Below are 26746 nucleotides of genomic sequence, written 5' to 3' on the forward strand. Positions count from 1 at the left end.
TCTGTATGTGCTACTCTTTCTGTTTTATGTCATAGTAAATGGAATATTTTAGGGTTGTGGACAGTTTGATCATAACAAAACAAAGACATTTGAAAGCATATAATTCCATTCTGGAAAAATATTTATCGGCATTTTTCATTATGCTTTAATATTTTGTAGACAAGAAAATAATCAGCAGTTTAATCAGTGATGAAAATAAGTGTAAGCCCTGATTAAAAAAATACAGATCTAAAAGTAAACCCAAAAGGCAAAAAACACCACAAGGACACTACATGCCTTCAGGTCCACAACACCAGTTAAACACACTGTTGTACAGCAAGTGAAGAGGCCAATGAATGCAATTCAGGGAAGCTGAGCAGCAGCATGCAACAACAACAAAATGACACAGCAATTAGAAAAGCGCAGAGTGTAATTAAGCTTGACAATGTGCCCAAATATTCCCACTAAAGTCTTTTCACAAGGTCAACAATAGTGCAAAGTGATTGTCGTGAGTAATGAGGAAATAATGGACAGCTAGAGTCAATCAGTGCAAAGATACATCAAAATAACTTGATGGATAATAACCCTCACTATGATTTAAGTGTTCAAAGGACAGCTAGATATAATGACAACTCCTATTTCACTGCATGCCTTAGTTTCACTTTTTTCCTGTGGAGTAAATCTGCATCTTTCTCAGCCCATGTAGGTTAGCCTGCTGTGCCTCATTGATCATAATGTATCCCAGTTAAACCACGGGACGCTGCAGAGAGCTGTGTGTAGAAAAACAGGCCAATGCTACTGTATTTTCTCCTGGTGAAGAAACCTAAACACACAGATCATTTTGCAACAGAAACAGTTTTTTTGAATATGGGCACAAAATATCTGCTATTGAAACAGTAGAACCCTAATTGTCTCTTCTAAAATGTCTTCTTTCTTTCTATCAGTCACTTTCTTCTTTTCTGTTCATCTTTTCTCAAAGCTTTCACAGCTCATTTCACGCTCTTTTTGTTCACCAGGGAATCATGTATCGGCTTGTCTCTTACACACCTTGAGGAATGTGGCAAAGAGAGAGAGAAAGATGAAAAAAAATGTACTCAAATGCTTTTCACCTCCTCCAGCTACAAAGAAGAGGCCACGTGTCCCAGTTTCCTCACAGCCGCATGCCTCGACAGCGCACCTCGTTATGGAGAAGGAGGAGTGTAAAGGGCAGGTATGAGGAAGGCAGAGGCAGGAAGAGAGGTCCCCCTGGCTAAGAATGAGCCTTCATTCAGCCTGTAGCACGTCACGCCTCCTCCTTTTAAAACGACTTTATGGGCTAAAGTTGAGAGAAACTTGTGTGCAAAACTTAAGCTGACAAGCAAAACGCTGCCGACTTCAAAGAATCTGTTCAATCACATTTCAGACTGAAAGATTAGGGTTTAAGTGCTGTTGAACTCCACTGTCGGAGTGTGATATTTAAAGGAGACATCCAACCTAAACATGACTAAGTCACACATAAGTCCTCTCAAATTTACTGACAATGTAATCTCTAAATTATCTATATGTTGCAAAATACGTAAAACCTGAACATGAGCTACTACTGCGTATATAGAAAAACACAAAAGGTACCCTGTGAAGTTTCTGACCTCTAGTAGGACAGGTGATGTGATCCACAGTCCTGCAAGTGGTTTCACACTACTTCACCCAACTACAAGTGGCTGTAATAAGCCAAGAAACGGTGCAATGCCCTAGCAGAAGCAGTGAATTAGAATGAGTGCTAGCTACAAATAGAATTACCGTCCAGCCATGTCTGTAAAAACAGGGATGCTTCACACCCATCACACCCAAGATCAGTGTCAGTATCTGACCAAATGTTTCCCCTTCTGTTCCTGAGTTATGAGCTGAAAAGTGTTTTATGCAGAATATTAAGATGTCACAGTGAAGGTGCCCTTTGACCTTTTGGATATAATATGTCATCACTTCATTATTTTATCCTATTAGACATCTGTGTGAAGTTTTGTCATTATTAGCATATTAATTTAGTTATGGCCAAAAACATATTTTGTGACACTGACCTTGACCTTTGAGTTTCAGTTTATTCTTCAGTTCAAGTGGGCATTTGTGCTAAATTTGAAGAGATTCCCTTCTTTGACCAACAAATTCGAATGAGGTCATACTCAAGTCCACGTCAACCTTTTTGCCAAATTTAAAGAAATTCCCTCAAGGCGTTCTTGAGAAATTATGTTCATGAGAATGAGGCAGACACGGTCACAGTGACCTTGACCTATGACCACCCTAAACTAGTCAGTTCACCATTGATTCCAAGTAGATAGTAAATATTTAAACTTGGCAGACAGTCCATAGACTTTTCTCAGTGATTAATATTCAGAGACTGAAGGGGTGGGCAAGGAGTCCTCATCCCAGCTATTCTCAGTGGATAGCTCAGTAACCAACAAAAGACTTAGAGAATGTACTAAGATGCTATTGTTGCTAACACACTAAGAAAGTGTGTATTCAGCTATACTACCCATGATAAACAAAAGTTGAAATGTGGGGAGCACAGGGAAAGTGGTACAAAATGAGAAAGGGGGAAAACTGCATTGCACAGGCTTTGTCAGCTGCTGTAGCTTGTCTTCAAAACGACTCCTGGCAGTTTTCCATCAACTGGCTCCGGGGATGAAGCAACATGGAGAGAGGAGCCCGAGATAGAATCTGCTGGCTGCGATCCCTTCAATGACCATGCAAATCCTGCAAGGTCATTCTGATAGGCACGCAGGGAGGTGGAGAGGTAGAAGGAAAACAAAATTATGCAGTAGTGACAATAATTCAACAGGGAGCTCTGAGGAAACACTGCACCATACAGCTATTTCCCCCAGACATGTTTTAACCTGAACCAAAAAAATGAGAATTTGCCCAAGAAGCACACAGGAGCACTCAAGGATTACTCAGTTTGAGTAAGTGATATAGTGGCAAATATGGCATTAGTAAATGAAACTCAAAATTACCACAGTCTATGAATACATCCATAAGTGCTACAGATCAAGCAATGGCTCATTTCTCTCTGGGACAAAAACCACAGATCTTAATATTTGGTCACACTCAGGAAAAGTTGAACTCTTATCACAATATGTGGATTGTTGTAGATGGCTGAGATACGGTGTGCTCCATAACAAAGGTGCAATGAGACAAATTCTAAGTACAATTTGATAAGTGTATGTTTTTCCCATGAGAGATGTAAGGGGGACAACTTCAAACAGCAGAATCTCAGCTTCCTGTACTTCTGACTTTGATTATTATGTCTATACAAGGAGTCATGTTCAGAAACACTCTATTTGTACCCTCATTGTTGTCTACAAACCAAGTTGGGTTCACTGGTATTCACCAAGTCAGCTGCTAAGCTTTAAAAACTTAGTGAAACCACACCACTATGACAAAGTCTTAAGGGGTAAGAACAGACTGTAGCAAAGACAATGACTTATTCACATTTTATTTTAAGGGTAAATGTCATAGTGCAGGTACCGGAAATGTCTGTAATACTACCTCACTGCACAGGAAGACAGGAGGTTAGTCTGTATTTCCAGATCTCAGACATTATCTTTGTGAGTTAGAATGTTAACCAACAACAAAAGGAATGGTGGTCAAAACTATAAATACAAGGCTAAAATTGTAAAAGACCAGAAGTTTGGGTGGGCAAACATTGGCCATGATGACGCAGCACTGAGTAAAACACTAAATTCCTACTAGTTGTTTTGGGACTTTTTCCATCTTTTGAAGACGTACCAAGCATGTGCAAGGCAAAAATACTTTACTGCAAGATGTTGTAGATCACAATGTTGCCTTAAAAAGAGGAAAAACCTATTTATGTTGGAGTCTACAGTGTGCAGACCTCCATTGTGCCCTGTAATTTTTCATCTTTTATCATTATTTACTGTGGCCTTCAGAGGGAAAAAATGCTAGCATGCTCTGGGTCAGGATAAAACATGTTCTTTAGCTGCCTTTTTCTTCGTGAATACATTTTTATCTCTACAAAAGCTGATAAAAAAACAAAGCCAGGAGCTGCAGAGGTCTCCATGTTGGTTAGATTTAGTGGCTCAGTCTCAACACCTCACTGATACATTTACACAATTACAGTGTGCAGCAGAGCAGCAAGGCGAAGGATCAGATTCAGCTTGCACTTAAACAATTACAAATTACCAGAATACAGTGAATGAGCGAAAAGCCCTGCACAGAGCAGGTTTTGTGAAACTGACAGATAACAGCGAGCACTGTGTGATTTGACTCTGTATTCAAACAGGCGTACTACAATCCAACTGTCCTTGGAAAAAAGAAAAGGAAAAAAAAACACTTGCTTTTCTCTGTTCAAAATACCAGCCGTTCACTGGGCCTGAACCTGTATTTCTGGTCTTGAATGCAAATGAACAAAAGTGTGGATCACGTCTTTGGCTTCTCAGACCGCAAACCTGAACACGGTACAAAAAAGTTGCTCAAAACAAACCAGTTTAACGGGACAAAGGGGGGGCTCACTGGATTTGCTCTGTGGAATTTCAGTGCATTTTTTCAGATAACCACAACAACACAAAGGTACACAAATACTGTAGAATGCTACATTACATCAGGTGTTGGAAGTTATAGAAAGGCAGAAGTAGGAGGAAGAGGAACAGGCAGGCAAGACTTCTAGAATAATCTACTAATCTAATCTGAAATGGAATTATCCCAGGGGCACAGTTCAAACAAGAAGTTAAGGAGCTTTTATCGTGCAGGAGAGGAGCTGACATTAAACCTCGGAGAGCTGACAGGGTGCAGCTAATTTCCCAGCATGACTCTGCAGGCCCATCTACTCGCGCCGTAATCTTTGTTCTTCTTTGTTTTATCGGAACAATTCAATTGCAGTGTTTCGCATGGTGTATTTGGGAGCTGGTTTCTTCACTTTGTGGTGTGCACGGTTCACAGACAGATGCATGGAGAGCAGGCAGACACTGGTGGCTGCACAGCTGTTTAATGACAGGTTGATAAATTAACACAAAAGCTGCAGAGCAGGGTTTCAACTCGTAGCTATGCAGTTAAAGCGTCCAAGTATTACGCCACACTAAAAACTACACATTATGCTGTGGAGCGAAGATTTCAACAAATACTTCAAGAGCTCGCCTAAACATGTCTTAGCTAATGTGAGATTAAACTCTGAATAAGGAGACCTGACCTTGAGCTATGAAGAAACATAGAAAAGGCTCAGATGAGACCAATCAGTTTGTTCAGACGAAAGTTATGTTGAACTGGAAAAAAAAAACTGTGACATTCATTTAAAGTAACAGTTATTTATAGTAATATGTATTTTAAATATATTTATAATGATGTTGCCTGATAAGAACTGATCACCCATCATGAGTCATCCATCCAGGTCTGCAACAACAGCTTGCCGGTTCCCACTTCCACAAAGATTGAGAGCCTCTGATTTAGTGGATTAATATTCAAACTACCCTGACAGCCTGAACTTGCCACCAAATGCTTAAAGGAACAGTTTAACCCAATATCGGCCATACAGATGTCTGCCTTCTCTCACATATAATTAAAGTAGATAGCACTGGGCTTGTGATGCTGCAAGTACCACAAGAAAATACACTTGAAAAACTCAATGGCAACGTCTCTTTCCAGAAATCATGACCTGGTTACTGAAGATAATCCACAGACCTTGTTGTGAGCAGTCTGATGTGGGAACTATTTTCTTTCAACCAAACTACACCCGCCAGCCGTATCACTACACACCTAGCACCACTGAGCTAGCTAATGTTACAGCTCAGCCGAGGAGGATGGCATTGATGTTTACATGAGCCTCTCGTCTATGAGTAGGTGTCCGTTTTCTTCTGCGTGGTGATATGGTTGGCGGGTGTAGTTCAACACTCCAGATTATAAACACAGTGAACCATCCCTCTAAATATGTCTAGCAATAAATGCAGATACAAATGATCAACTTTTGTCTGAAACTAACACAGTAGATTAACAGTAGATGATCAGGCACTGGGTGAATGTTTCACCTGACTGTCTAAAAATATGTGGCTACCATCAACAGGTGCATCTGTAAATCTTTTGAAAGTGCTGGGGCGTAATGATGTGCACATAAAGACAAAGTAGTTACAACACAGTGCTATCCTTTTCCCAACTGTACTTTTGTTATACATGGATGTGATTGAAACATTTCAACCACAAATGGATCTTCCTCAGGATCTGAGAAGGACAATTTGTGGTCATAACGTTGTTTAACAACATTGAAAGATAATGCTGTTCGTTTTTTCTACATTAAGAGCATTTAGAAAGAGAAGCCTTCACACGCCTACATTGTATGTCATACACAGCAGAACTAGAACAAAGCTTAAGCTGGGATCATCCTGTCATTGATCCCCAACCAGTTCACATTACTACCATTTAGACACCAGTTCTTTATCCTATGACCTCTGCCCCAATCGTAACCACACACTAACAACCAGCCTGGATGATATTATTGAGCTACATGTACAATGAAAGGGTTAAAGAAAACTAATTTGCTGAAGATGCAGTGCCCCACTGACATCCAACCTTCAACTTGTAACGTCCATATGACACACATTGTAAGCCCTGGGGTGAAAGTAGATCTTTGTAATTGAGGGCTAACCAGCCTGACTGCCCAATATGGAGATATATCTCATTTTAAGCCTGCACATGGCTCCTACACATGTTCCCATTTCTACATGACATGTATGCTCCAGGCCTTGGAAATGAAGGTGATTGTTATCCTTATCTATCCTTATCCCCTTATCTATCTGGTTACCTGACCTAAATGATCTATGTCACAGATAAAGAAAGTAAAGAATTAAACACAAATAATACCTCAGCAAAATGAATCCAAATAAATACAAATGGTTACAGGTGCCCATCAAGTCAACATTGTTTGGGCTGCAAGTTAACTAATGATGATTTCCATCTTCACTTAATATCCCAATTAACTGGTAATCAATAGTTCACCAAGTGTCAGATAGGAAAAAATGCCCATCACAATTTCTCGAAGTCCTGTGTGAAAAGTTTAAGTTGCTTTCTTGGGTCCAGTCAAAACAGAGCCACTAACAGTCAAAAAATAGAAGATTAAACCAGTGATGTAAAACTGAAAAAGGACGCAGATCCTCGCATTTGAAGTGGTCAATTTACAGACTAGTCTTTTCAACACTAGACTGCATTTCGTCATGTTCCCATGATACTTAAGAAAAAGACAAAAGCAGAAAGTATCAGAAAAAGCCAGTAAAACTACATTAAAGATGCTTTAAAAAATGTGCAGTTTGTTGGCTTCAGTCAGACTTTGAGGAGGTTGAGAAGTCTTGAAGCAATGACAGCAAAGGCACGACAGGTCCATGTCATTGGTTCGACAGCCCATTGGTTCGACATCCCATTAGTCCGACTGTCCGCAGTGCTGAACGGCTCGCGGCGGGCGTATGGTGCACTGCAACCGGCTTGAGGCGGAGCAGGCTCACAGCTTATGTGTTTGTCACTTTATTTTTCATTTTAACCCACACCGTGATCTTTTCCTGACCCTAACCAAGTGGTTTTTGTGCCTAAACCTAACCAGACCTTAACCACAGGGCATCATGATGATTTCGGAACGGACTTCGGAACAATGAGTTTAATATGGTCGGAACAATGGGATGTCAAACCAATGGGCTGTCGAACTAATGGGCAGTTCCCAGGCACGACAATGCTTAGTTTTCAACATTAAAACAGCTTTGCTTAGCTTTGCTATGAGGACCTGAGGCTCTTTACTTACAGTCTATGCAGTCTATACCGGTAATAAGCTAATTTCGCATTATTATGGAAACTTTTCAGCATATTTTTTAACACTGCTTACCACTGGAAGTAAAGACATTGTTTTTTTGGACTTTTCCCAAACCTAAGAATTCAGTCCTAGAGGGCTACATGTTCTTAAAGAGGGACATTACGCAAGTTAATATTGCTCCATTGTTTTGATTCTTTTCTTCCTGTGTCTTTCATAATGCATTGTATTTACACTGAAACTAGGCTTACTGTAAGACTGTAAATCTTGTTGCCATGATGCAAAGTTAATAATCTCTGACTCTGAACTTCACTGGGGGCAAAGTGCACTATGCACCATGGCGGTCCTTTCTACTGGAAAGTGGGAAATTACAGTGCACGCTGTCGCCAGCCAGACAAGCATGAGTACACATGGGCAGGGCCACAAGCAAACCTTTATTTATACTGGACCAGAGATTATATGGTGCAAACTGCTCTCTGTCATTTAGTGGCTGCTCAGATACACACGGCGGTTTGGAGGGGATTGATAAAGTCCTGTTTAAACACAAACTATATTAAAAAAGGAGCATTTTCTTACTTATTAAGAGCTAGGTTGAGCTTACAGAAAAATCTAGTGGTGGCCGATAACTTGTAAGAGGCAATATGTAGGCACTTTGTTTGTTTGTTTTTCTTCTTTGTACAGTTCTTAAGATGCTAATGCGTACACTGACAATTTTTAAATGTTATGTTTTTGGTGCGACCAGCAGCTCTGTAGCTCGCTCTGTCTGCCAATTGGTCCACAAAAAGATTCCCACCCTTTGGCAGCCATAGTTTTTGCCACTGGAGGCTAAAATTTGGCATAGAGCTCGAAGCTATTGTGTATTCACGCTTGTTGTCGGGTGTGCAATGAAACATAAAATGGATAAAATAAAAGAAATGGGAGAACACGGGTTGCTCAGTTTTGCTATGTATGGCAAATGAAGACAATGTGAGGCAAGAGGACAACACTTTTTTGGAAAAAACATTGTTTGTTTTTTTTCTTTTTAAAAAATCTTTACCTTTCAATTGAACAGTTTATCGCTTGACACCGCCATTAAATCCATATTTCAAAACACTAAAGATAACTAAGAGTTAAGTTTACACTGAGCTCATAATGATTTTGAAAAATAAAGTACTGTTCTGTATATATACTCTGTTGAGTGCACTCAATATGTAAAATATCAGTCATCCGAGCTTATAAAAATAAAGCTACATTTTATCTGAAATCCAAATAAATATCACAGAATAAACTGTCCTGACTGCTACCCCGCCTCCTCCTCCTCGTCCTCTCTCCCATCATCGCTGCTGCCCCGAGCTCGTCTCAACAGCCAGCTGTCCAAACAAATGTTACGTAGCCAGGCTTATGTAATGAAGCATGGCAAGTGCTTAGCGCATCCTCTGAGCTATCCTGTTGCATGCCATCATCAGTTCATGCATCTCAAAGGGTACAAGTGAACCCCTGCGTCTGTCTCTTCTGGCTAGAGAGTAGCTGTGGCTCAAATAATCAATGTTATTGATTCGCGGTGAACAAATGGGTAATAAACACAAGTCACTGCCCTGAGCTTGTGAACAATCTGCAAGATCAGCTGCTCTGTGTGTGTGTGTGTGTGTGTGTGTGTGTGTGTGTGTGTGTGAGAGAGAGACAGAAGGGCAGAAATACAAAGCAGAGAAGGAATAGTCACATAATCTGAGTGCGTGTATATAACTTTAGGGATCAACACTCTGCTTGCATGACTGGGATCCAAATATGAGTGCATGCCTAATGAAATTGAAAACAAACAGCATTTCATTTGAAGATAATTCTCTCAGAGTGCAACAAATACAACAAATGCTATAAATGCCAGCTGGCTGGTGTGACTTCATGTGTTTCCAACAACTCAGAAAGTAATGAATGTCAGTTACTGTGCAGCACTTTGATACAATACAATACGAGCAGGGATGTGCTGACTTGGCAAAAAAAAAAAAAAAAAACATGCACGTAGCTGTATGAACACACCGAGTTGTAGGCATCTGACTCTGTATTTCTTAGTGTCCCTGCTGCCAGCTCACATGCACAGATAAAGAAGCTGTCTTACCGTCTCGTTCTCATCTGGGTACATGCTGTCCTGTGGCTGAGTTGCCGCTGCAGAGGAACAAGTCTTGTAACCGGCGGTGCGGACGAGGACACTGATGATGCAGAGAAACACAGCAGCCTCTGCCTATTCACAAACTCTCTCCCTGACTGACATGTCACTGTGGCTAACCAGATAGTGTCACTCTGAGGCCCGACACACACTCAAACACACACATACACATACACACACTGACTCTTATTCACTCACACGTTCTTACATAAACAGAGAGAGGGAGAGAGTGCGTACGGAGCTCAGTGATGCTCGCTCTCCCTGAGCTGCCACAACACACACTGCTTGACCTGCCCCACCATAATGCCACAACACACAACGCCCCAGCTGGAACAACACACACACACACACACACACACACACACACACACACACACAGATATCCAATTGAAGCTCCCAGAGGGATTAAGAAAAGCTCCATAAAGTGAGAAACATTGTGGCCCCTGCCCCCACACATACATCTTCTTTGTTTCTAATCAAACAAGTCATATGGGGCAGAGTTACGCTTTACACTGGATGATCCCTTATAATCACTATCCAGGATATTTATTATACTGCTGACTGTTGTGAGTTTAAACTCTTCCTGCTCATCAACTTCCATCATTTCTCACAAACCTCTGGAAGGTACTGATACAAACTATGATGTAGCAAAAATCACACAATCTATCTACAAGTAAAGCTTTCAGTTCATGATATGCCTGATCTAATAACGATCTCTTTCTGGTCTATTTACTGTGAAATCTGTAAATCTTCACATCTTGGTCACACTTTTTAACACAACTCCCACAGTCTTGCTCATATGTAAATTACTTCAGATGGTGGCAAACGACTGGAAAACAACACCTCTGGGTTTTCATTGTATGATACAGCTGTCATTCAGTGACAGTCTGACAAACTGGATTGATAATGGACCGATGCTGGACGTAATAAGTCAATCAGGTAGCGGCCATGACATGCACTTTTCCTTATTCAATATCATTACGAAATTCAGTGTTTCTACCATCAGTAATACTTATTCAGACCAAGTGGCAACCTCTTGGGACAAAAACTGCAGTTCCTCTCATGGCCACTTAAGACTGCATCCAGATCAAATCAATCCCCATTGACCCCCACAGTGAAATGGCTAACTTGACAGCAGAAATAAGCGGTGAATTTTTATATAACTCATCCGTTTACAATTTATTAGGGCTTAAAGTTACTCATTTACTCATTTAAGGGCTTGGCCGTTTGTCCGTGAGGCGTCACCACAGTCTGAGTCAGATCCACCCCTCGCTCCTCCACAGCTCAACCCTCTCATTATTACAGGTCACTTCTGGCTCTAACAAACCAAGATGGTGATGGCTGAAATGCCAAACTCGAGGCTTCAAAGTGGCAATCCACAAACCAATGGGTGATGTCACGGTAGCTATGTCTCTTACTTTATACGGTCTATGATTCAGACACAGGAGCTTACAGTGAGCTCTGTCCTCATGTAACCTTAAATAAAAAACAATGCAAGAGGTGTCATGTAGTGATTCATTTTTTATAAAAAATGGTACTCCCCATCAGATCCCTTGATGGTATAGGTTTGCTATCCTTATGAACAGACAACAACATGTGTATGTTAAATACATCATGTATAAGAGATTGTATCTAAGTGAATATAATAAACTGTTTATTAATTTCAGTGTTTAATCCAGGAGCAGATAAAGGCAACTGATCAACCGGGAAGCAAAATGTCAAAAACATGCTAATTATAAAAAATAATAAACACAATAGTTAAGCATATTGATAACCACTTCTGGAAGCATCCAGCACAATATGGTATTGGGCATTATGACACATACCATGAGACAATAGGAAGTGTGTCCATTGTACCTCTCCCTTTAATTTTAGCACTGTAGGCAGTGCTGTGGATTAAGGACCACGACTGCAAAGCAATATTGGATTAACTGAATTTTTTCCTTAATGTAATGAAGTAAGCATGGTGATTATACAGTTACTTCATTTTGCTGGATTAGCCAAAAAAGGCATTCCCATTTAAACCCTTTAATTGTATCTATAAAGGGTTTCTCAACTGAATTACAATTTATAGCGCAAAGTAGGCTATATGGATATTGGCATATAAACCTACTTATACTGTGACTGAAGATTTTGTCCATATCATTCAGCCCTTTGCGCAAAACATGTATCATTTTGTGGTATGGAGCACCCTTTCTTTAAACCTCAATTCAGTGCAGAACAGCTGAAATAGGGCTGAAAGAGAAGCAGGTGAATTCTAAATGAAGGTGGACGAAAAAAGAAAGGAGTGAGTGAGAAAGAAAGAGATGCAAAGTGAGGGTGTCAAACCTAGTCTTACCCCTACTCTGTTACACAAGAGCCAAACACACTGCAAAGCAGTCGGTCAGCTGCCAGACCGCCTGGAGCTCTGTGTGTGCGTGCATGTGTGTGCGTGTCCCAGGTTGAGAACAGTACAGAACAGTACTATAAGCCCCTCTGGGCTGCTTTGTAACGTGTGATGAGCACACAGAGCTGGCACTACCACGGTCTGCAGTACTCCACTGAGACTTTCTGTCTTATTCCCAAATGAACTGCTATTTGCTCACGGTGATTTTCCTAAAAGGAGACATCTGTGAGGTCATTTTGAGGCTAAAATTCACCAAAAAACAACAGAATACACAAAAGTGCAATAACTGCAGTAAATATTTTGTCTTCATTAATCAATGTTTATGCATTTCAAAATAGGACTAAGATAAACATCAGACCTGAAACCATCAAACAGAAAAGTGATTTTGATAATCAACCTCAAATTTACTGGTTCCAGCTTCTGTTTATCTTTGTCTTATGGGATATGAAGTTTACTTTCTTTGGGTTGTTTTTAGCTCAAACAGGATGATTGAAGATATTACTGTGTTGGGAAATTACTATGGGCATTTTTCATTGTTTTCTCACATTTCATTAACCAAACCATTATTCGATTAATCAAGAAAAAACACTGCAGATGACATAATCATTAGCTGCAGCCCCTATTAAACAGCATGTCATTGTGCTAACAGTAACAGTCATCTGGTTGGCTCAAGACTGACCCAGATGTGAGAGCAGTGGCTTTGTGACAGAAGGTCACTGGTCGTAATCCACAAACAATCTGGCAGGAAACATGACGGAGTAAGATAAGACAAAAAAGAAAGAACATAAACATACAACTAAGGTTATCAAAAACACCACGTAGTAACAAATGCTGGGGTGACAGCAAAAACAGTGAAGTCTGGGAAAAAGTGTGGACTGCTTGTTTTAAAATTTCAATGTTACTCCTCTTCTGTCAACAGTGAGTGACAGAGTGCCCTTGAGCAAGGACTTTCATTAGAGGAAGGAAAAAGAAGATCCTAATGTGTAAGCAGTATCAATGGAAAACCAAGGTACAGGTTAAAAAAACTGCAATTAATTGATGCGTCATTAAAATTCTTTCCAAATCGGAGCCAATTGTTTATTATGTTTCCATCTGGGTGTCCTCACCGAGAAAACATTTGGGACCCCCTGAAAGAGAGGATGATTTAGCATCTAAATAACCCTGCAGTGAGTTCAGACTCTTGCTGCCAGCATGTGATATAATAAGCCTTTTTTAATAAGGCACAGAAAGAGAATTAACAGTGGTGCAGATGGTTTGGCTCCCACTAACAGATCCCTCAGACAGTGAGTGTGTGTGTGTGTAAGTTTATGAAAGCTGAACAGAAATTTGTGTGTGTGCATGTGTGTGAAGAATGAATGAATGGATGAGTTAATAGATTACTTATTCTGTGTGCTACAGACGTACATTAATGTGCATGGATGGGTGTGTTCAACTGCTTCATGTACAAAAAAGGCGTGACAGTGTAAAGACATCAACTTGCCAACTCCACTTCCTGCCGCACACTAGGTAATCAAAGAAATGAGGAAGTGCTTCCTCCAATCAGTCATCCCGCTGAGAGTCATTAGAGGTTTTTAGTTGATTACAGTTGTCATAAGGAACGATGGGAGTCTGCAGGGTGAGTGGGTGTTACTGACTGTGACGATCACAGGTGGGGGGTTACAGAGAGCAAGCAACTCTTAAGTGCCTGATACTTTAAAAAGTGAGACACTACGCAGAAGCTGAATGCATGGTGCTAAAACTGATTCATGAACTTCTTTGAGATGATCCTCGTTTTTGGTAATTATAGATTTTTGAGGCCTTTATTATGAGTCTCTAAATTAGAGACTTTCTTAAGAATTGCAGACACGCTGGAAACATACAGAGACAAACAGAGGTTAAAGATAACTTGCAGTGTTGGCAGCATAACAGTCTCAGGTCAATAATGAGACTTGTGTTAAATCATCTAATCAGTCCATGTATCAGCTAATATTGCTAAAAGGACACAGTGAAGAAACTTGGCTTAATGTCTTTGTTGCCTTTTGGGATCGACCTCAAACTAGTGCTGCACGATTTGGTAAAAATGTGCGATTGCGATTATGGTGGACATTATATCAGGGGGGCAGTGACCTGACATTGTTATGGACAGACAGTGTGTCAATGACCATCAACAGACTGAGCACAGTCAAACACGCGGCTCACACAGCAGCGCAGCATGGAACTGTACACACAGCGGAGCGAGCATATGTTGCGTTCAGGCGTTGTCACATAAATGACAAATTCCAGCGCCATAGCACAACACAGCAGCATGTCAAGTGGGCCGAAACCAAGCAAAATTGCTCAATTTTTCATTTGTTATGGAGTCCATGATTTCCCTGTGACACTGACAAATGTTTGCTTAACTGTGCTTGGATGTTGTTTTATGAGGCTCTGGCAGCTTTCAGTTGTCTCTTTGTCTTTAACGTTACACGGCTCAGCTTTCTCTCACATGCACTCTTCCTACTTTTCCCTGAGCTGTGCTGTCTCAAGTGTTGATATAGATTGGTCTTGTTGCCACGGGACATGGCGACTTTAGCTTTTAAACTTTTACACAGCACGTCTTTCAGGTACAGCGACGTTGGACAGAAAAACATGGTGTGTAAAAGCTTAAAAGTTAAAGTTGCCACGTCCCGTCTCAAGTGCTGATATAGATTGGTTGTGTTGCTGCGGGACGTGGCGACTTTAACTTTTACACTTACACAGCACGTCTTTCTGTTCAACGTCGCCGTACCTGAATCCAAAGTATTGCCATGTAACAGATGTTTTTTTTACCACCAACTCAGCCTGTTCATGGTCGTGCTCATGCTCTTCTTCAGCGTCTGTGTTGGTCACTGCTGCACGCCGGCTGCACGCACAAGGATAGCTTGTGGGCGTGATGTCAACAAACTCCACACACTACAGGAGAAGCAGTCACGTTCACAGGCACACACGTTAACATTTATTTAGCCTACATTAAATCGCAAATCGCAGCCTTTTATGCGGTTATGTAATCGCACAGCCTGACATCGCGATTGCAATTGCGATTAGATTAATCGTGCAGCACTACCTCAAGCACACCATTTGAAGCTTGATGAACACTGATTGGTATTTTGCAAGTTTGCAAGTCACATTAATGTTAGCCAAGTGCTCTAGTCATCTTTTCATCCACATGCCACAGAACTTCAATCAACCAAGTAAATAGAGTTAATTAGCGAAACAGTGAAGTGTTGGTGTGATCTGTGCACCTGCATCAATGAATGATTCCAATTCCTGTTCATTTATTGTTCTGAGAAGTTCAATTTACTCTGGTTTATCACCTGAAGGGAGCAAATGTTTTGTCATTTAAGCTTAGAAAACCAAAATTAGATGGTCAAGTTTTGTTTCATGCATGAACATTAAACAATTACTGACGGTTGTAAAAGTCTGGCAGGTGGGTATTTATGACAAATACAAAATGATCAAAGATTTAAGTCTGTTACACACCACATTATTCCCCACCTGGAGAGCCAATTTCTCCAGCTGTCATTTTTTAATATTATCTCTGTAAACCTGGGACTTCAAAACAGCTCGTTTTCTGGAGCCAACAGTGAGTAATCATTTACAAAGCTAATTATATTAGATTCTTACATGCGGAGCATATAGTACATAGCATGCTCAGTGTCTCTCACAAGTGCTGTTGGATTATTTTGATCCTGGATGAGGAGGGGTGAGGAAAAGCAGAATGGATGAGATGGTGCAGTGAAGCAGCAAATTAAAACACACTGAGACCTTGACAGCCATTATATTCAGTGGCTAGAGGGGAACATCTGCTTCGGTGGATACAATGTCCAATCCACCGCGGCCGGGGGCTTTAAGACGCACCGCATGCATGAAAGTATCAAGTGATATCTCAGTTGGTAACTTCAACATTTTCCAACTAAGGATCAATGGCTGCTGGGCTTATGGGAAACTCACTACTAATGTTGTGACAGCTCTGTGCTGTTTTTCAAACATGCCTGAACCATTTGTTTTATTACTTTATAGTTGCACTGCAGCACGTCTATGAAATATGTACCTTCTGCTTTAGATGCAGGGGCTGGTACCAAATGGGGGAGGTGGTGGGGATAATAGTGTTTTGTTTTGTTTTTTTAACCATATCTCGACCCTGACATAATTGCAAATGCAGATCTAAGTCAACTTGTAGCCTACACCCAAATTTGACCTAAGCTAAACTACTAGCAAAGACTACGACTCAGCACTTCCTGTAGCTACTTAGCAATAAATGCTATTATTGATTCTGTTTATTGGAAGGGCGTGTCCCCCTGAAACAAGTGGGACAACGATGACAATTCCATTGGAATTAATTGATTTCTTGTTCCTGCAATTAAATTGTTAGATTCTAGTGTGACCGGGCCTCAAGATGGAGTGAGAATAAAGAAACAATAAACAATAAAAGCTCATCTTTTTAATCAGTCAGTCAGATATCATCAAAATTCTGGCAGTCGAGCGTGAGATATTGGATAACTATCCTTTCTGGGACATTGCTAATATTTTAGAAAAAAAAAAAAAACAGACATGCAACATTCCCAAACTTCATTAAAAAGCAACTCAGCTGACAAAGGTATGACATTATCACAGCCCCATAATCTAACCTCCTTAAAAAAGTCCCAAGTAATGACACCTGGAGAATGACAGAGCAGTGGCTGTTGAAAGATGACTAGCCACAGAAGTAGTGACAAAGTGGGCCCCAGTGTCGGGTCCAATGTAGCAGATAAGAGCCTGGCAAAGAGCTGTCCGGCTCTCCAGACACACTCATTACTGCTTATAAGCAGGGAGCTTATCAGAAGGAGCTGGATGAGCGGGCAATAAGGAACAAGCCCGGGCAGCTGGAAAACTCACAGCTCTATTTTTCGAATTTGCACTGCTGCCTTGGTTTTATGTTCAGTCGTCCTTCTCCTGCTTTAAAAGCCACTGATTTATTTCTTATTCTCTTTTAAAAAATTACGCTGCAGGAAAGGAAAGACATGAGAAGAGAAAATATGAGAGCAGTAGAGATAGGAGAGGGGTGGGGTTTGCATATTTTAGGAAGTCCTGACTCACATCTGAGCTGTTGTCACCAGCAGCACGCTGCCAGGGCAGAAGAAAAACAAACAAACAACCCACTGAAACTGGGACGGTTTCACATCACCACTTCTGACTCACGAGCTGTGTAGGACCATGTATCCACCTTATCAAAGAACAATCAGTCACCTACGGAAAAGCATGGTGTTAACAAGTCAGTCATTCACATGTCCTGATAAAGGACAATACTGAATGAGGTGTAGGTGAAGAAAACCACATCACATCACTTTCCCATAAACACCGCAAACTGCATCACCACAGATACAAGAGGGCCACTTAACAAATGGAAACCACAATTTGGGTTTTAAATATTACTTTCTTACTCCCGCATCAACAGAAATGATATAAACAAAACATTTACAAATATTAACAGGGCATACAGCATTAGCACTGCTGCTGCAGTTACTTAAATCTTAATACAGACAGCACTGCCACAACATTGATATAGAAGTGTCCTGATATCTAAATTTAACAACCAGTTTAAAATAAACACTTACAGTTTCCATGGTATAAAAGTGCTTCACCCATCAACTAGAAAAAAAAAAGGCGGGAGGATAAAAAAAAAAAAAAAAGAGAGAAGCCTTACAGAGATTTTGTATTTGTTGTAATATTTGCATTTGCTGATCAAACGACTCACAGAATGAGAAAATCACAAAGTGTTTACTTTCAGACAAAGCTAGAGTGGGTGTCTAGATCACCGAAACAAGCTTGACTACTTTGACCTTGTCTCCTGCCATTTAAATGGCACACAGAGGGACCGAGGAAGGAAGGAACTCCATTGTGGACTGGGCTGCGTTCAGAGAATATACGGATTTTAAAATTGTATATGCTCACTGTTAGATAACCTTTAACAACACGCTATACCGAGTCAGTGGTTACGTCATTGTGTGATACATCGCTGTGAAATCTGTACTTCGGAATAGTTGTTGACAGAGTGCTTGTGTGACCAAGACCAAGACACTCACTTACAGTCAAGTGTCAAGGGTCATTTAATGGATCTGAAGCTAAATCTTTCAAGTCAATGTGAGTAAACTAGTAAAGCTACATTTTGGGAGTAGTTTGACAGCACTGTGGTTGACTAAATGCAATATTTTTGTCACTTAATACTCTGACCAAAAGTCCATTTCAGAGGACACCCCAGAATATGTGGATTTCATAAAAAGTGTATTAGTTTGTTCATTTCATGCTGAAACTGAAATTTTTTGTAAATTGAATAATGGTGCTACAGATAAGTTTGATGTTCCATTTTTAAGGAAGGTTCTGAATCCCAACATAATCTCTTATACGAATAATATAACTACATGTTGAAAAAACATTAAAAAACATGTTTCATAAGGTCACAGTGACCTTGACCTTTGACCATCATAATCTCCTAATCTAATCTAAATTCATAGTTAAATCCAGGTGGACGTTTGTGCCAAATTTCAGGTCATTTCCTCAAGGTGTTCTTGAGATATTGTGTTCATGTCAGCGTGAAGGTATGACAAGAAAAGGAAGGGTAGGAGTGTAAAGAGCTACACATTGGCTCATTAAACCTGGACTACAGCAGGCAGAAGTTAGCTAATCTGGGGTGAAACAGACTCACAGACAAACACCTAAATGACATACAACTGCAAAATCTGCTACAACTCTGTCCAAGTCAAGTAACACAACAAGCTTTGTGCTCAGTGACTGTTCGTGTTTGCCAAGGTGCCTTGGCAGAATTACTATTTATGACATTAGTATCCAGGTCAAAGTTCCACAAACTGTAAAAAGCACTACTCTATATATGTAACTTGAACTCAACTTGTACAACAATCTCTTCCTTTATACACACAAAAAAAGAGGTCTACACCCAGTGGCAGCACCACACAGACCCGGTTTCTATTTTCTCACTGGCTTTTGTTCAGCAGCAGACTGAGCTAATGATTTCAGGAACAAACACCCCCACTGACCAGGCTCTAAAGTAATCAGCTGCCTCATCTCACTGAGGTTTTTCTGGCTGAAGCTGCACTTGTCTGCAGCTCGGTGGCTTTAGGCCTGGGGTGGCTGATCACTCCCCTGCTCAACAAAACTTTCTGATTTAGGTCAAGAGGTCAGATCACCTTAACATGTCAAACCGGTTTAAATGAAAAACATAAGTAGAGCCAACTGCACAAAACTTGGTGTGATGCTTTCAATGTCATACACAACACTAAATGTGTGATTAGTATTGTTCCTTGTAGTGGTAGATAAAGACAGCTCCATTGCATGCAAGACTTATGGCTCTCACAATGCCTGTGTGGTGATGTTTGTTGTGTTGTGTTATTTAAAAAAGCCTTGGACTGATGTTTAATCCTAACAAACACCAAGCCTGGATTGGACCCAGATTTTTAACTGCCAAGCTTCACATGTACAAAAAACATACAACAGCACAACAGTTCATTACGTTTGTATGGTTTTACCTGGAGATGTTCAGTGGAGCTGCTGCTCAGTTCGTCTCCTGACTCCGAGTCGTTGGTGCGTCTCTCTTCCCCTGCAGAGTCACAGTGTTGGGTGCTGTCCACATCCAGCGGGGCTCGGACCAGATCTGGGGATCTAGCTCTGGTACGGGGTAGAGAGCTGGACGATCCTTTATGACCGTGATGGGGGGCTCCACCACCATGGACAAGGATGTCAGCCAGAGCTCGGTCATGGTCGGTGGGAGTGCTGGGGGGGTGATGGGGGTTACTGTCCCTGCGCTGCCTGGGGGGACTGAAATGCCCAGAAGAGGCAGTGTGTGCAGAGGGTGAGCGCCGATAGTTGGACTCTTGTCTGTGAAGGTTCTCAGTGGGCCGGTCCTGGAGTCCCAGATCCAGACTGGTTGGCTTTACCCAAATTGCACCCGCACTTAGTGGAGTTGCGTTTCCACTGGCAGCAGCAGGGGCATGTGGGAGCACTTTAGGAGGTGGCATGAGGGCTTTGCGGACCTCACGGACATACTGAGCAGGTACATAGAAAGCTTTAGTCCCTTCCTCTTTCCTCACCTGCCACCAGTCCTCATTGGTTTTCTTGACCAGCATGTAGCATTCTCCTGCGTGGATGGTGATGAGGCGGTCCTTGGCCTTGTATTCATAGTCGTACTCCACCTCAATGTAGACCTCGCCCGGGGCAATAGGCAGATCCGCCATGATGCCTCTGACTGTCCACCAGGCAGCTTACCGCAAGAGGAAGACGTCTATTAGCATGGCTTCATGAGCAGAGCTGGAGGAAGAACAACAAAAATCTAAAGTAAGTATCTAACACACTTCAGTATAAATACATTTCCATTTTCCTATTTTCAATCATCATTTTATCATCCGCACTAACGAGTAAATCAGCACCTGGGCTTTAAATGTTTCTTGGATGTAAGAGATTTACAATATAATCTCAAAGTCCTTGAGGAAATTTGTTGTTAGTTGTTCAAAAAATGTGTTTTAGTATCATGTTTGTTTACTCTAAAGCTGCATTCTCTCCCGTCAGTGTCTGTTTCAATATCATGCAAACACAGAGAAGAGTATCAGGTTCTGTGAAAAATGTCATATTACTGGTTTTTCAAAAAGCAAATAAGAAAATACACTGCTAAAATAGCATGACAGTGAAAGTGGTTTATTGTACAAGGATGTTGTCAGGCTGAACATTACGTCGTCTTCTCATTTATTAAACATATTTTACTCTGAAATAAATTATTTAGGGAATACAAATCTTAACACTGGGAAAATCCTTCAGCACAAAGAAAGCTGTGTTTTACATTTCTAGCAGCAGTGACTGCAGTTTCTCTGGAATAAGAAAAAGAAAAACTGTGGGGCAAACATCAGCAGCAATATTGATTTTTATACTTTATTTTCCAAGGAAAAATTTGCTATAATAATGGAAAATTGGTTTAGGCTGTCGTAATTCCCTTAAAGAAGGATTTTAAAACAGTAAAAAACGGTACAAAAAAGCACAAATTTTAAATGACAATTTTATATTTTATCACTTTAAGCCTCGTTAATGCACTTACAAATCAAAACATGCCTATTTTATTCTTACACAACACATACTACAGCAAAGACACAAACATCCATGACTTTTAAAGCCCATTTTACTCCACTAACCTAATCACAATGAATAAAATACAAACTGAAGAGCTGTAACCCTCTTCCAAGGGTTGAGAGCAGCAGATAACGAGGGGAGACAGTAATATGACTCACATGGTCTTCTTCCACCTCTGTATCTCTGTTTTTCTGTGTCTAACTCTGTCTGTCTTTCCCTCTCTGTTCCTCTGTCTGATCATCACAGCCAGTCAAGCAGCAACTGAGGCATGTTGCTGCTGAGCAGAGAGATTAGTCGAATCACACACACATAGTTTCCCGCTGAAGTCACATGTGTACACACACACACACACACACACACACACACACACACACACACACATATCTCTCTCTCTTACAACATTAGGTGAGGCTCCAGCACACCTTGAGCAAGCTTTAAAAAATGGTCATAACTCAACTCACAGTGACAAAAAGTTGCATGTCATGGAGCCAAACCTTAGACCCTAAGACATGTCTTATTGGCAGCGAACTTCAGAGGCAAACTTGAGTTTAATAACAATAATCCAAGAAAAACAAAGACAAACAAATTCTTAGAAAATATTCAATCAAATTATCAGTCAACTTTTTGTCCTTGTGACATAATAAGATCCTGTCACATTGCCTCAGGTGTACCTCTGTGCATGGGCTATTTTGATAGGAGATTGTTCCATACTGCTACTAGTGCTAGCTGTAAAAGACATATTTCATGGTCTAACAATCTAAGTTCAAAGATGTGCATCTTGCCTGGGTAGCTCTATTAAATGTTGACCCACTGACATTTTAGGTTTTACTAGAAGCTTGTGTTATATTTAAAATTTAGTACTTGTCTTGCTGCAGTGTTTGACATGCATTACAACACAGATTTCTTAACTTCATTACAACAGTTTTCTGGAATGCTAGTAATCTAAGAAATTACATTTGCCTTTAAGGGAAACTTCTGTGTTTTTGAACAGGGATCCTATTTCCCCATGTTTTTGTGTCTAAGTAAAAGAAACAAGCACTTTTAGGGCAGTGGCTGCAACGTAATCCCTAAGGGCAATTGTGGACCGAAATTTACATCCCCTAAATGTGCTTGTTTTTGCCACTTACAGGCTCAGAATGACAGACCTGCCTGTCGCCGATCCGGTCTGTTTGTTTGAGAAGTCTCCTGAAATCTTGTACCTTTCCACCGCTACTTTCCTGCAACATGTCACCTGTTGCAAGATTTTTAGAAGACAAGTTCTCCTTGAGCCAGAGTCATATAGCAAACAGATAAGTGAAAGGTAAGGAAAACTTCTTTGTGTCGCTTTTCTGTAATGTTTCTGTGGCAATTATAATAACAATCTGAGCCTGTCAGTGCCAAAAAACAAACACTTTTGATGGACGTAAACTGACCGTGTACAATTGCCCTGGACAGATTTAAAAAATTATTGTGTCCACGAGTTGCTAAGGCATGAAAACGTGAGAACATAGGATCCAGGTTCATTCCTTTTAAACGTACCCTGTCAGCAAGTGAACATGCAAGGACCACTATAGACCAGTAAAGATGTTTGTTGGATGAATTCATAGATGCATCATCCCTTTGAGTTTGTAGTCTTTTCAGCGTAAGTTCTTGACCAATGCAGAACAATAAGATCATAGTGCAAAATGCGTCAGATCAACAGTGGCAAATGTCACACTGTGTTTATCATTTTGACATTTATTTCTTGCATTCACAAACATGTTATTATCTGTATAATATTTAACATTTTAATGGTTACCAAGTTCCCATTCAAAGGCCTAAAGTAAACCATGAGAAAATGCAGCACTTCTCCTTGTAATAAAAGAAAACTGATGCTGTAATGGGCTCCCTTTGGCCTTCTGAAAATTAATCTAATGTTCCAAGGCATCCAAAACAAAATGAGGTTAAAATAACCTTCCCCCCATTTGAGTAACAACCCAGACAGTGGTTTTAAAGAAAGTGGATGTAATCTGATCTAGATGAAGTGGCAGGATATTACAGCGTCAGGAGCAGTTACAGGAGGATATTACAATGACAGCCATAATTACAATCAGTCATCAGTGAGTCACATCCTGGCAGAACTTTGCCTTAAAAAAACAAAACTATGATTTTAATAGACAATCAAGACTAAAAATCTCTCTTTCTGCTTTTCCATTCATTGTGCACACAGAGACACAGAGCCAGCAGCACTGCAGCAGACTGGGCACAAAACCAACCGCACAACAAATGACTTTTAATGCCAAGTCTGTGTAGTGGTTGTGGCGGCCAGACAGACAAAATCCTGATGGATCTATTTGGGGAGCATATTTTCAGAGAGTTATTTTGTCATCCTAATTGTATCCAGTGTTGGAGTCTAATTAATCCATACATCATAGGAAGTATCCACAGTCTACACACATAAAGCAACACTCACTACGCCTTTTTACAGCCACATTAACAGGCACATCGTTTTACAGCCAGTACACGTGGGCTAGGCAGCTATTATCCATTATTACTATGTGGTATTTCTCTTAACGTTTACCAGTTGTGTCTAAAGATCTGTGATTAGGCCAACAGCCCTCTGGATTACTCCTGATACGATGACCGCAGGGATAACATCATCATGGATTACCTCGCTGGTTTAGGCTAATAGGCACTGAGGGAAATCTCACCAAATCTATGGGCTATACAGAACGTCCATTAGCCAAATGAAACAAAACGCTGCCCCCGATGCCAATTCACAGCTCACAGTAACAACACCCAGCTGGCTAGTGAAGCATTACACTGTCTGGACTATGGGCATATATTATAACAAGAGCTGGCAGCCTTCTTCATTAACCTGTGAGCAGCTAATTTAGCTGGCGGGAAGAAGACTACACTTCTTCTATTTCTATCTAATACTTGTGTCGAAGACGTGTCGACTGAGGTTGAGGAACTTTGCCTTATAATCAGAATAATCAGAATTAGCATTTCTTGCCCATCCCTGAGCAGCCATTCTTTAGAGTTTTCTATCAGTCTTCCCTTACATCATCCACAGTAGTGGGTGTGAGATTTTATCAGTGCACACTGCTGCACTGAATGCTCCATTACACAATCTGCCACGCTGATGCACTTCTTATAAGAAGTCTGTGGTTTGCCCAGAGTCAGTTTGGTCAGTCATGCCACATCCTGTACTTCTCCAATTCTGGGAATAATAACTAAGCCCAAACAGTGGGCTTGACTTTCTCCACCTGCTCAACAGCAAACGTCATTCTTTTGGGGCTTATAAGTATCAACTGGCTGGTAAAATAACCAGAGTGGCTGGGAAATTTTGGGACTTAAGTCACTGCAGCAGCACACATACAAAAGTTAATTTCCTGCCTTCCTTGCACAACATTTCCCCCAGTTATTTTCTTTTTACTCTTCCACTCCTTGTCAATATCCTGCCAGAGATTTTAGGTAAATCTCAAACCAGTCTGACAGCTGTTGATTCAAATCGTATCTCAGACTGAAAAACGTCATCTCGCACAACATACTACAGCTAAAACCAACAATAAAATGTAAGACTTTGAAGCTTTTTCGTGACATTACAGCTTATGTGCAAACATAAATGCAACAGAAATTGAGACACTTTTTAAAAGTTCTGTAGTTGGAAGCAAAATATTTTAGAGCTGAATCCATTTGATTTTTCAATTTGTCAATAAACAGAACATTAATTGGCACCTATTTTGATGGCTGATTCATCATTTGAGTCTTTTTCCTTTTTCCTCAATTGTGAGTATTTGCTCCTTTTTTGGTGCTGGATGTGATAATAAACTGAATTACTTTGGGTTTTCGACTGCTAGTCCAACAAAACATGCAATTTAAAGCTGGTACCTTGGCCATTGGGAAATTGTAATGGGAATTTTTCACTATTTTCTGACAATTTTATAGACCAAATGATTAACAGATTAATTGAGAAAAATAGGCTAATCTGCAGATTAAACAATTAAAACAAGCAGTAGTTGTAGCCTTACATTTTTAACCAATGAAACATGACTTTTCTTTAACAATCTTCTCTCTCTATGCTTCTCATTGCAAAAATGCCATGTCTAAAATATCCTAGCATTAATATCAATTTAGTGACATGATGCTCTGAAAATGGCATTACCCTGATGAATTAACCTGGACAGGTCAACAAACAATGCACATATTGAGTGAGACTGTCTGGTTGCTCTCATTCTTCATATTGAAGGTATTTAGAAGGTTAAGTCCCTGTGGCTGTTGTCTCTTTCACTTATCCCTGTCTACATTAAGCTCCATCAGTGCTGCTATTTAGTGGACAGTACAAATCTGTCCACTAAATCGAAGGGAGCACCTTAATTTGATGTGATGGTAATAAGATTTACAGTGCGCTGTGGGGTGGATGGGTGGGTCTGACGAATAAAACCATCCAGAGCTACAAGACAATGATGGCACGACCTTGGCTTAAGAGTCTAAAGTGATGGGAAGGTAGAAGAAGAAATGCGTGTGGGACTGTTTGAACGAATATGTGGTGGAAAATCCGCCGTTGTCAGCGCATGTAGGGAACACACCCTCCCCTTTTCTCCCACCTCAGCAAAACAGAAAGCGTTATCTGTGAAAGAGATTTTCAACGTTAACACATGAACTGTTTCCACTGAAACACAGACAAGTGAGGCAGTAGGGTCACTTCTCTAAATCGGCTCTCACGTGACACTTGTTAGCAGTGATCAGAGGGTTTCTGTCCAGAGCCAACCAGCGAGTGATTACTCTGAGTGAGTTATTTCCATCAGGGAGAGCACATTTCTCTCCCACTGCGGAGTTATTTAAAGACAAGGGAAATGAGGTTATCAGGCTCAATAAGGTCATTTTTAAAGGTTCACATGGTGTCATGTCTTTTCAGAAACAGAGATATAATTCAACTCAAGTTTATTCACAAACACCACTGTTTTCTTTGGAACTACTGTCCACCAAATAAGTCATCCATGAGAAAACTGTTGACAATGAGTTCTGCGTAACTTTGACATGTTTCTGGAAAAGCTGCCTTCAAGTTTTGCAAATGAATATTTCAATGCTTTAAGCAGCAAAAACACCATTCACCTCTAGTATAATGGGAACGTTTTGGAGATTGAGACGTCAAACAAAAACTATCAGCAAGGCTCATAAATGAGAGAATGTGTTTTTCCTGCGATCCTGGGTGAACTGAACCTCAAAAATTGGCATCTCAAGCCGCAATTTGTAACATCTGGAGCCAGCAGAGTCAGTCAAGTGCCGTGCTGTGACCTTCGCACATAGTCACACCAAATATAGGTCCACGTTCCCCTAAACAGCCTGGATTCAGCACAGGCTGTCCCAGTTAGGCACCTCTCACCACGACTTTCCTCGTAACTCA

General features: G+C 40.7%; 1 protein-coding gene across 7 annotated transcripts in view; it reads right to left on the reverse strand.

Annotated features, from left to right (window-relative positions):
• Positions 1 to 26746, reverse strand: part of LOC117272019 (rho GTPase-activating protein 12-like) — a 59564-nt gene that overhangs the window by 31340 nt on the left and 1478 nt on the right. For 6 of the 7 annotated variants that reach the window (XM_033650674.2, XM_033650681.2, XM_033650680.2 and 3 more), the window contains exon 2: positions 19791 to 20568. In XM_033650674.2, the coding sequence (XP_033506565.1) occupies positions 19791 to 20495 (705 nt within the window). In that variant the 5' untranslated portion in view covers positions 20496 to 20568. Of the gene's footprint in view, positions 1 to 19790; positions 20569 to 21536; positions 21558 to 26746 lie in introns of those variants that run through there. The other variant, XM_033650676.2, reaches the window with a different exon arrangement.

Source organism: Epinephelus lanceolatus, chromosome 12, assembly GCF_041903045.1.
Source record: "Epinephelus lanceolatus isolate andai-2023 chromosome 12, ASM4190304v1, whole genome shotgun sequence".
Lineage (NCBI taxonomy): Eukaryota > Metazoa > Chordata > Actinopteri > Perciformes > Serranidae > Epinephelus > Epinephelus lanceolatus.